At 44.4% G+C, this 12,500-nt stretch overlaps 2 protein-coding genes across 4 annotated transcripts in view; both read right to left on the reverse strand.

The window, feature by feature from the left end:
* The window catches only part of FSBP (fibrinogen silencer binding protein), a 130,657-nt gene extending 126,062 nt beyond the window's left edge, over positions 1-4,595 (reverse strand). The window contains exon 1 of the mRNA XM_069621366.1: positions 4,113-4,595. Within this exon, the coding sequence (XP_069477467.1) occupies positions 4,113-4,480 (368 nt within the window). The 5' untranslated portion in view covers positions 4,481-4,595. The remainder of the gene's footprint in view (positions 1-4,112) is intronic.
* Positions 1-12,500, reverse strand: part of RAD54B (RAD54 homolog B) — a 1,336,679-nt gene that overhangs the window by 979,640 nt on the left and 344,539 nt on the right. The window lies entirely within an intron of this gene.

The raw sequence follows: 12,500 nt of genomic DNA on the forward strand, positions 1-12,500 counted from the left end.
GAGGTGGAAACGCAGGTTTGAAATCACTAATTTTGTGCGTGGAATTCAGCCACCACAAAGACAAACCAGCAACCAAATTGTATGACATCGAAATATATCTTTTCATATTACGACATCCAGACCAGTAGCTTACTGTGCCATAAACGTTGGGAAGTATATTTTAGACTGGTATAAGTCGCACAGATTCTAAGTGTTAGTAACTAAAGCTAATTTTCACTTTGGGGCTGCAGGTAACGGTGGCAGTAGCATTCTGTAAAAACATTCTAGACATAGCATGAACATGGAAGTCCACATTGCCTCTGTCCCATCTGTTTTGTCAGCTTTTGAAAAATAAGTGGCTAGCAAAAAATTATTCTGATCAGAAGACTATGGAACACGAATAAACAATGTGAGTGTACCCTACTGGTTACCAATTAAAACTCGGACAGGGTCAACTTAGTTTACCATCAACAAAGGGTAACAGGAATTAGCACATGGAACTCACCATTGACTACCCCTCTGCCAATTAGAATTTTCAGAGTGCAGTCAATAACTATTGTTATTGACTGCACTCTGAGCATTCTAACTTAAAAAGCAGACACGGAAAGAATAATGCAATTTGCAGCCAAGACGTTTTTCAACAAGACACTTTTTCTCTAAGAGAACTTTTTTTTCCACTTCAACATCCTATTAGCACACCAAGGAGAAAGCTAAAACATGGGAAATGCTTTCACTTTCTAATAGAGAAAGTTTAACCAAGTTTGCAATCGAAATATTTAACGTGTGACAAGCTCGTTATTTAAACACAACAAAATAAAACCACATTTAATTTACTAGCTCAGTTTGTCGAATAATGTTCTCATTATTAAACTAACATTTTTTATTTCAGCAGCAAAGCCTCAAAACATGTATTGCTACTACCATCATGATATGCATTTACAACGCGCCTATACACAAGTGTTTCAAGGCACGACGAGGCAAGGGACGGAGGGAAGACAGACAACGATCTTACTAGGCCAGGTTACATTGAGATCGTGCAAGTCATATGCTTACAGATCAAGGGAGGGGTCGTTATCAACTGGGATAATGACCCATCCCCAACCTATGGCCCGAGGCTAACTTGGTGGGGGGTCATCCCTCTATAAGACTATATTAGCACATGGAGATCTTATTGACCTCCTCTTAGCCAATCAGAATGTTTAGAATGCGGTCAATAACTACTGGCATTGACTGCATTCTGTCTTCAAAAGCACACAGGGAAACAACAATGCAATTTCCAGGCAACATATCTTTCAACTAGAGACATCCTTGTTCAAATGTACCTTTTTTGCAGCAGAATACACCAAAGAGAAAGCCAAACTATGGAAAAACGCATTCACCTTCTTATAGAGACAGTTTACTTTTACATGGCACATAACGAATGCTCATGTTAAACCCGCTACAATTTAACCAAGTTCGTACTCAACTTGCTTAAATTATGAAGACAAATTATCTACTCAAATACTACAGAATAAAACCAGATTTAATTTACTGGCTCAGTTTGTCCATTTTACTCATCATTAATGCTACTTTTTACTTCACCACCAAAATTCCAAACATGCTTTGCTATCAATCGTGCATTACCACCATGCACATACCATTTGCTTGCAAACCTAGTACTGTCTTCACACAACCGCAACCACTTGCATGTCCATGCCATTCTGGCCATTTTCCTCTTGGCACCCACCCCTCCATTAAAACACCCACCTCTCATAAAGATTGCCACTACCTCCAACTTCATGACTAAATCCATCTTCTGGTCTCTACTTCCCTTTTCACAAACATCAACCTCCACCTTCGTTTCTCATGTCACTTACAAAGACTGCTGAACGGTCACGCAACAGAACATATAAAAAAGGGCAGAAACACTTTTTAACCAATTTATGTTAAAATAATTGTTAGTTAATGGCACAATTAGGCGATACAAACACTGAACTGGGCTATGATAGACCAAAAGACTAACGTCTTGTGTGGCAGGAGGAGTGTTTCCGGACATGCTCTATGATATAACACTTCCCACCAACCACACAGTTTGCAAACATATATGTGTTCGCTACACTCCGTCATATCCTCTCAACTACAATTCAAGAGAGAGGAGTTGACACGTGTCATCCGGACCTACTTTTGTGCCAGTCTAGGAGCTAAAATAATAAAGGATTGCTGTTTACCCCAGCTAATAGCCTGATTAATTGTGGGTACCCGGGAGTGTGGTTTATTGGTACGGCTCTACCATTGATTTGGTGTTCTATATAAACAAAAAGCGGTAAGGGAGTATGCTTAATCTTTTCACACATGTAGATGGTAGTTGAAGGAGAGTCGAGTACAAACACCATCACCGGTCATTCTCCCAATAACTAGAGGTGATTCCCCCCACTCCTCCACCTAGCACATATAGCAAGAAATCTGCCAAACTTAAGAGCCTAATTGCTCGATTCTACAACTAAGCAACCTCGGAAATGTTCCTCTGCATGAAAACCCTTGACTGGCTCTCCATCAGATCCCGGAACGGTCACATCATCAAGTAGAACAGCCTATCAAAACAACAAAAGAAGTGTCTATGATATGTTCCTTTCCTCATGTTCTTATAAAATCATGTGGTAAAGCGTACTTGCTATATCCCAGCTGGCTTATTCATGTGGAATGGTGTTTAGAAAAATCTTTCTGCCCAAGCACAACATTTTAGCAACTGGTCGATCTGTGGTTAGCAACCACCAACATGGTTTAATGTGCGAAAAAGGAACAGGAAGCCTTTGGCAATGCAAAACCCAAGTTGCTTACAAGCTATCCACTCGCACAAATAACCATATTCGAGTTAGTATGCAAGTGGCTGGAGTTTTATTTAGTTGGGCTTAGGGAACATTCAAAATAAGCACATCAAACGACACGATAAAAACCTACGTGCTTGGTTTCTGTATCCGGTCCAAAAAAAGGTCCCTGTATCCTTTAAAGCTTGCTTAAAGTGTGCTTCCTTTTTAATTTTTTTTTAAAAGGGTAAAAAAAAGAAATATTCTTTCCAGCCTGATAAACTGCATTACACGTCCTTACTTTGAAAGAGGAATTGTTTTTATGTTGTACAAACTAAACTGGTGAAGTGCACGCTGTAATGCGTTTATAAGGAGCTTAAAGCGCAGGGGGATTTACTTTTGCGTCCGATTTAGTTCCTACTGTAATCACACCAAGAAAGCATTTGGGAATAAAATCGGCATTGTTGTCAGTATCTGCTTGGGAGTGGCCCAGGACTGGAAGAACAGGTTTCAAGGTCAGGTGTGAGGTGCATTTGCTGGGTGATAAGTGTGTGTTTTTCTTCTCTAGAGCGTTTTAAGGGGGAGACGAGGGGAAGCCGGTGACATACAGTACTTTCGCCCCACAGGTCACTCGATTGTGGTCGCCTTTACAATGCACACTCCCCAAATAGCGTTGCTTCTTTTCGCATGACATTTTCGGTTAAATTGACAGCTACCGCTACTCTGTGAGCAAGGCTTTCAAATTGGATAATCATTGACTAGCCGATGAAGGTTAAAGTACAACCAGTGTTTGTAGGATCGGAATTCTTGATAAAAAGGTACAGAGGGCAGTTAGACCCTCCAGCAATGGCTGTCAACTTCAGAAGCAGAGACTGGTTTTCCACACTGGATTAAAACTATTCAGAGTTAACAGGACTGGCGCTACAAGATGGAGATCCATTTGGTCTGGTTCCTGATTCAATAAACTGTCTTTTGTACGAAGGACAACGCATGTCAGAGCCTGGTAAAGCCTCGAAGGGTGGATACGGAGAGGAGGGGTGTGGAGGATGGAAAAAGTGTGGAGGAGAGGGCAAAGGTTGGAGAGGCAATTTCCTGTTGATTCTCAGAATGGCCTTCACCTTGTAGACCACTGTGAGCTGACAGGCTTATCCTCCAGTAATCTTCCCTTACAAAAGGTGCCATTAAAACAGACCCTCTATTAACAGTGTTGGTGGGCATGTACTTAAACAACATTGCATTTACTCGGAACATAAACACCTTATTTGCCATCTCAAAGTAACACAAAAGGAAATGAGGCTCTGTGCCTTGAATGAAAAAAAAAAAAAAGAGTAAAATAAATGGGAATCTTACCTTGGCTTCTGGTCACTGAAGAAACACACATTGGTGATCTGCGGGATCATCTCCACCAGAATCTTGGTGGGGTCTGAGACGCTTGTTTCATAATCCAGTTGGGTTTTTTGGTACTGGAGCAGTTCTTGTTTGGCATATTCCTTCAGGCGCTTGTAGAGTGTGCGCAGGCCTTGCGCCGTCCGCGCCGGCCGGTCTGTCGCAATGGCATTGTACTTATCAGCCACAATTTCCCAGCATTTATTTTTCTCCACTATCACAGAGTGCTTATTTGTGTGCTCTTCCAGAACAGTGACATATGGTTTCACCAGCTTTAGCAGATCAAGCTTTTCAGAAACAGTAAAATTCGATGATCGAGCCTTCCCAACCATTTTCAGCTCTGAATTCAGCAGGCAGCCTTCCTCTCTGACGCTGTGGTGCAGTCTACAGCTTGCCTCAGCTCTTTCCCACAGACAAAAAAAGATCAGGCTTAGCTAGGCTTGTCTCGTTTAGGCCCACGCCTACAAGGGAGGGCTTATTAAAATTCCTTCAGCTTAATCTGACGCAGGCTCAGGAAATCTGCTTAAGCCAAGCCTGACCTACATACTAGAGCTGCAGCCTGAAGAGCACAGAAAGGAACGAGCAAAATAGACTCGTGCGTTTAAAACACACAGTTTTAAGATGAGTACATTGCCCTTCTAAAAACGGTAAAGCTAGATGCTTTTTATCGTTCAGTATAAACTGGAGAAGACAAAACACAAACAGCAGTGAATATTTGCTTCATTGTGACAATATATAACAACTGTAGAGTGGTTTAATCATCCTTTAAACTGAACCGCCAGCGTTACGGGGAAAATGAAAAGCTAAGCTGAGAGAGGATAGCGTGCGTGTGTAGAAAGCTCCCTCGCAGAGCCCCATATCACTGTTGCCGAGCTGCTGTTCTCTCTTACACATTTGCATAATGCTAGTCCTGCTGTCAATCAGCGGCGTGCATATCCTCTAGCTAGTTAGGTTACACCCAGGCTCAGGCTTCACTGCAAAGCTAAGCTTCTCCTGCATTCTCCATACTAAGCCAGCTGCCTACGCAGATTGCTGAAGGTTTAATTCCACTCAAAAACCAAACAAAACGAAATGTGTTTTAGCCATCCCTTTGATGCCTACTTGTCCCTGGAACGATATTGTACTAATGGGTGTCTGTTTTGTGTATGCGTGGCATGTGATTAATGTGCAACAACTGAATCATTGCAGATTCAAATCATGAAAACGTTTGCAGGGAGCATGTTATGACAGAAGCTGGCGTTTCCACCATTGCCTTTAGGACACACTCCCTGGGAAACACTCGTAGTTTCTGCAGCACACGACTGCATGTCCTTAAATCAATAGGGGCTGGACGCGTTTGCTAGTTGAATTGTCTTTGTCCTTTCACGTGCCACAGGCAGGAGAAAAGAAAGCACGCACAGCCCAGCACAATAGGTAGGGGAATTGAAATGGGAGGTGAAAGGGTGTGGGGAGGGGGGATGCATTCATTATATGGGGGTGGACTTGACACAGCAAAATATTAATCCAACCATCCACCATCTACAACCAACCTAAATATGTATAGGCCAACTCAGTGACATCATGCCATCTGCACACATCTTTTTGGTGCCCAGGAAAGTCTTCATGTCCCTATAATCTATGGCCACTTGTACCTGAAACCTACAGGGAATATACATGAAGTGGAAAGTTGCAAAGATCTAGTCTGAATATACTACAGAACGCCAATACCACCTAAACCCTCATCTTAGAGGCAAACGCGAGTTAACCTTAGGACACTGCCATGCTTCGGGCTACTGTCACCGTCACATACATGCGTGTACGGGAAGTCGCAAACCAAACTTAATCATTTAGACTACACAAAATAGAATTCTACTCATAATACACAAATGGCGGAGCATAATAAGAATATACATTGCTGGAAAGCAGCCAGCACCAAACAGTAACCTGGACATCTGTCCACTGCTGTGACTGGACAATCAATACAGTTAATGAGCTCTTGGTCACAGAACATGCACCAACACTATTGACACCAGTCTGTATTTGGGTGATAAAAAAAAAGGAGTTAAACATTTTGAATAGAAAGTCTATTCCACAACACAAATGACCAACTTGCTATTTGTATGTCCAGAGGGGTTCCTTGGCTCTGACGCCTCCTCGCGTCAATACTGCAGCACGTCTGTGCAGGTATCCCCTTGGCTTGCACTGAAAGGAGTGCAGTTGCTCATAGGGAAGGCAGCCTTTTCTCCCCTAACCGCACAGGGTGCTTGGCCATTTGTGTTAGGCAGTGTCCACCCCTGTTAACTTTCTCATTGTTTATAAAAGTACCCGAAATCTGATCACTTGTGTGAGCATGACCATTTTCCTGTGACAAAACCAGATTAATACCAACCACCCAGTGGCAAATTCCTGCCTTTCGCCTCTAGTGCCAGGGCTTGGGAATGCAGGTATTGGTTAGAGGCACCAAGGCCGGAACAGCAATTGATTCCTGGCCCAGGTACTCCCCCCGCCCCATTTTATACAACCCCACTTCTGCGCTAATTGGTCCTGGTTATTTAAAAAAAAATCCAGGCAAATTTAATTTCTACCTGGGTGCCGCCATGTTGGCGCACTTTACCAGTCACCAAACAGTTTAGTTCTGCAGGCTATATGGGCCCCCAGCCATTCGCCTCACCTAGCATGAGGGCGGAAGGGAGTGGGCACGATTATGCTCCTGTGGTCTCAGCCAGGTTACAAGTATATCCAATCTTAGGGCAGCCTGTGGCAGAACTATGGCCAACACAATTGCGTGTACCAAACAACATTCTCCACATAAGCAATAAAAAAAAACACTACATCAAGGTTGGGCAGGAATGATGTTGGCACAGAACATATGGCTATGATAAGCAAACACATGAGAAGTAAAGCAGCTAGCCAGTGCCCACCAACGCGAGCTTCATCTTCCTCTCCAATGCAGAACAATGTTGTGAAGCTGCCGTTTTCATCATTACCTTTGCGACACAATCCCTTATTAATACCAACAGCTTTTACAGAACCTGCACCGGTTTTTACATTGAGGCAGACCAAATTTACAAGCTGAAAGGGCCCGGAGCCCCTTCAGAGAGCTGGAGGACAAGTACCCGATCTGCTGAAGCAATCAATGGTAGTGAGACCTCTCTGCAGTGGGGTGTAGGGAACTGCTACAGAAAGCCAGGGAAAAGTAGTGCAGCGGTTTGGTTGGTCCCAGCTTCTAAACTAACTTCTGGTCTTCAACTCAGGCTGGAGCACCAAATTAGTGTATGAGGATTTAGTGAGTTTTAGGGGACTGAGAACATTTGTATAATACTTAAAAGGCCAATGTGATAGTCACTGGCAAAAGAAGAAACCAATAGACACTTACAAAACAGGTGGCAGAAAAACAGTGGTACAAAAACCTAAGTTGGATGAATTCAGGGAGTGGTCTGACCCCTCGTGGCAGACAAACTGATGAAGGGAGAAGGATCCTCCTATGCCAAGTCTAATACCCAAGGCTTCTGCTCTGATGTATTGCAGCGCAAATGAATGGACCCTGGATGGGGCAGAATCTCATTCGTGCACAGTGGCGGCAGCATGCAGTGACCAAGAAACTCAGGATGGGTGCACCTGTGTAGACAAATGTTTCTACAAATTAAGAAATCCTGCTGGAGGGTAAGTGGTCTAACAAGCATTGGGGAGAAGTGAAGTAAAGCAAGCACTGCCTGATCAAGGCAGCCATGGAGGAGGAGTTAGAGGGCAAGTGCAGGGTTTGAAATAAAGATTTGATAAGCAGACGCAAAAAGCAGCTCCTGGGTTTAGGCATCCCCCAGAGGGCAAGGGCCACCTCTGGGGAATGAGAAGCTAGTACACAGCGTACCACAAATCTTTCTTGCACAAAAGATGCAAACTATAACCCTGTGACTATTCTATATCGCCCCATTATCTTTTAAATGTCAACTAGATGTGTTCTAAATAATGCTCCTTATCTACATACTCTCAAACGCACAATTAATGTGACAGTTAAGTTTCAATTGCATCAGTAGGCCGCAGAGTCTAAAGTAGCTCCTGATACCTTTAAGTGTCAGGCTTAACAGGCACTTCTAGGCTACCAACAGGAGGAGCTAAACAGCCCCAGCTCACAGGAACTTCGGTGTCTGAAAGCTAGCTCTATTGGGCCAACTAAAAACTGTAAAGTGACAAATAGAATGATTAATTCTCATGGCACGACTAATTAATTACCTTTTTAACCCGCTCTCGGCCAGAGCAAGGTCCTGGATACTGAAAGCTTGGAAAATGAAACCAAACCATGTACGGATAGATTTGCACCTGTGCACGGGTTCTCTATTCTCTGAAACTGGCAGTGCAGACGTGAAACGGTCTGGTGGATTCGGTTGGCAGCACGGAGAAGGCAAATAAATTCATCCATTTAAAATAGGGCCTAGCCACATTAAGACCAGGCGGAGTGCTCTCTGCGCAGACATGTTCATTTAATGATGGAACTTCGACATCTAAGAGCCTGCATATCGAGAGAAGGTTGTGGAGCAGCAGGGACTGCTTCGAAGATTGCAGTATCCCCACCCCCATCACCCTCTTCTCCAGGAACCATTATCGCAAGAATATTGAATTATGGGGCCGGAGATTGGGCACCGGGCGCTGCAAGAAACACTAAACGGATTACTGAAGACAATGTTCAGATACACTACCACCAGACTGTGCTAGCAGTGCGTATAGTAAGGAGACAGTCAATCTGTGAAAGTGCTGCTCTGTGAGCGAAACCTAACAACTGCAATGCTGCATCCAGCCTAGATAAAAATACCAATGAGATTATTTTCACGATCAGGCTGAAATGGAGTTTGTGGAAAGGAATCGTTCTGCACGGTTGAACAATCATCAACCGTTTTTAGTGGAAAGGGCGGATGAAGTTTATTGTGTAGAGTCTGATTTAGGGTGCTCACAGATACTACTAGGGAAACCGATTTGTAGACTATCATGGATATTAATAGTATAAGGACGACCTGCAGGCACCAAGACAAGCGGTTGATTGGTTGCACAACTAGAATTCGTTAATAAAAAAATCCAAATAATCAGCTATTGCATTTAATACATCATGGAAGGTCACTTTGCTTGTACACCAAGATCTCTCAAGTTTGGGCTAAAGGGCTATGTCAGCCCAGGGATCTAGGGTGCCCTCCCCCTTTTAATACTCAATGCCGCAATTAACTCATTTACTGTCGAACTTGCAATTGCAGGTGGGCTGTGCAAATTGCACAATTCGCAAAGTTTCTCAGGCTGGAGGCCAGAGTCTGGCAGAAAGAAGCTTTGCCTTCGAACTCCCCTAGCCATCATAATGAAGCAAAAGCGTGTGTGGACAAAAAGCTTGTGCATGCGTTATTACTCCCAGATTTCTAACAGGGAGCCAAAGGAAGACCCCGCAGTTCGACACAGCCCCAACAGCAGACGCCATGTTGCAGTGGAAATTAGAAGGGATTGTGCACAGGGGATGTGGGGTTGTAACATGTACAGTTAAAGATCTGCTTATGTGGTAGTACCAGGGGAGTGTATACTAACTTTTGACCCAATGCGATCATGAGAGGTGAACCAAGCTTTGCATAGTTTGGGCAGTAAAGCCCTGACAGTTCAGAGGATGTCAGCAGAGTTAGCGTGTTACAAAGTCATGTCACAACCCATCCCCATATATTCATGAAGGAGTGTATATCGTGGAGAAAGTATGACCATCACATAATGGTACAGATAAAGCACACACATCGGACAACTTCCAATCTGGATTTTGCAGTGAAAACTGACAGCTCTCACCCATGTCTCTAGCTTCCTTGCCACTACTCACCACGTAGAGCTCTCCCCCCATCCTTTTTCTACTTTTTCTTGCTACCTTCCTTCAAAACTTTGGATGATCACTCCCGCCTCCAAATTGTTTCCTCCCTAGGTTTTATGCACACTGTGTAAAAACAGGTGACCTATCTCTCCAACTGCTTTTTCGTTATCTAGTGGAACTCGAGCACCTTCTCCTGACCCCCTTTCAGTGGGCATCTTCCAAGAGTCAGTCTTAGGAACACTCCCTTTCACCATCTTTACCACCATGACTGGCCACATTAATCTCATCCTCAGCATCACGTAGCCTGTCTTCTGACAAAAGGTATGCAGACCCGCTATTCCTTTCCTTCCATTTCCCCAGATATCGCACACTGCATCACTAACTGCCTCTCCACCATTAGCCACTGGAGGGTCTAAGGTGATGGATGATAAACTCCGAGGATGGAAGAAAAATGACTTCCTTCTCGGCAAAGAAAAATACTCTGGCTTACTCCTGGGCCTTACTCTTTTTTCTTTCTTTCTCTTTAACAAAGTATTGAACTGTGTTACACACCCTTTATAACCTACATAGATCATACCCCACTTTAGCCCATTGCCACTATGCTGGAGGGCTTTAAATGCCCTATTAGGGAGAATTCTCAGAAATGTGTCAATTCCCCTCTACCTTAGAGATCCCCAGCAACTTTGCTGGATTTTGGGGACTTAAATTTTTAACCTGGAGCGAGTGAGACCCTTTTCCACACTCTCTCATGTATTTTAATGTGATTTTGAACACTGTTTATTTTGGTTATGGAGTCTGGCAAACTCCATAGGCATCATCTTTTACATTGTGTCACACAGCACCTTCAGTGCAGTGGTACAGAGAAATCTTTCAGATTTCCCAAAGGTTTAAATACCTTCTCTTGGATACATTGTTTCCAAGAACAGTAAAGTGAAATTGACTTTACTTACATCTATAACTTTCTAGACCCTGCACACACTATCTTACAATAGGGTGCTGGAGGGGTTAGTTAGTATCCCCTTTGTCTAGCTTCTCATGTAACATTTTTATGTTACCCTTTCCTCGATGAATGGCTGGTGGCAGTGGTTTACTTTTAAGTACTGTGGTGTGCATTTACCACGGGCTGCGTTCGCACCTGCAGTAAAGCACCCAACGGTGCCATTTTCGTCAAAATGGCCCGGGTCTTTTTTCACCATTTCTTTGTGGAAAGGTCCTTCTTGAGATTTACTCTGCGTGACAAACCAGGTTTGGTCCCTTTGTTCGTTTTGTCTTGAGTGAAGCCCGCCTCTGGCTCCAGGGTGTCTGGCAGGGGCAGGAAGCAAGGGAGGTGCCTGAAACTCCCTGTGCTTAGTCTCTTAGGAGACAGGAAGTCACTCTTCGGTGATTGGCCGGATGGCTGTCCGGAAAGGAAAGCCACCCTGATGGGTGACTGACAGCTGGGCTGGAATGAATGGGAGAAATCTGCATAAAAGGCGAGGCTTTTTGGCCTGGAAGGCAGAGTCGACCACTGGACGAAGGAATCCAAAGAAGAACTTGAAGAGGACGACTACTGCAACTCCTGGACAATTGGTTTGCTCGGTGAAGCCCTGCTGTGCTGAAACTCCGAATTCGTGTCGAGAGAGAAGCCCCTGCAAGGACGACTTCTCCCTTTGAGTTGGTGGGGCCAATCCACTCCAAAGTAAGCCGCCTCGGAGCTGTTTGAATTTCCACTGCAGTCGCTGCTGGAACCGAATAACCAGGGAGACGGACCCCCAGATTGTGTACGTTGCTTTTAAGCTGGCCAAGAGCTCCAGGAAGATCCTCGGACTCCCAGGAAGCATGACTGACCGAGCCTGAGCCCTCTCAACAGAGTGCAGGACCCCAGATGCAAAGAAAGCCCATCTTGATAACCACGAACAGCGCTGGTGCCATTTGCGGTAGACACAAGGAGCTGAAACACTGAAGTGCCACTTGTTTGAAGATTGCCGGTTGCGGTCGGTAACCGTCCCAATACAGTGCAGGAGTCCCCAGACGTCCTCCCTCTTGTCCCCATGACTGAGGCCCAGGAACACCAGGATCTGCAGAGCTGCACAGGAACAGACGCCATCTGCTGCATTTTTCTTCAACCTAAAGGTACTGTAAAGTCTGAGAGAAGAACAAGTTACTTACCAACTGGTAACATTCTTTCGACTGGATTTTCCTCCAACGTATTCCACTTCTTTGACATGTAATGTCCACAGCTGTGTACTTTGGAAACTTTTTAGGCAGAGGGTGTCCTGCGTCGATGTCCATCGAAGGCCTCTGTCGAGGACAACGTCACCGGATGTTATAAATAGGACGCAGAGCGCCCGTAACCTCAGTTTATGTTTTTCCTCCATAACATGTGACATGCACACATCCAATGCCTGCTTGACTGCACATAGCCTTGCGAAAACGTAAGCTGCAATCGCATAGGAAATTCTCCAGAGGGGCAGGCTGGGAGGGCGATGTGGAATACGTTGGAGGAACATCCAGTTGAAAGAACGTTGCCAGTTGCTAAGTAACTTGTTCTTCGAACAGATTGTGTCTTC

This window comes from Ambystoma mexicanum, chromosome 5q, assembly GCF_040938575.1.
Source record: "Ambystoma mexicanum isolate Mex_15411 chromosome 5q, UKY_AmexF1_1, whole genome shotgun sequence".
NCBI classification, from domain to species: Eukaryota; Metazoa; Chordata; class Amphibia; order Caudata; family Ambystomatidae; genus Ambystoma; species Ambystoma mexicanum.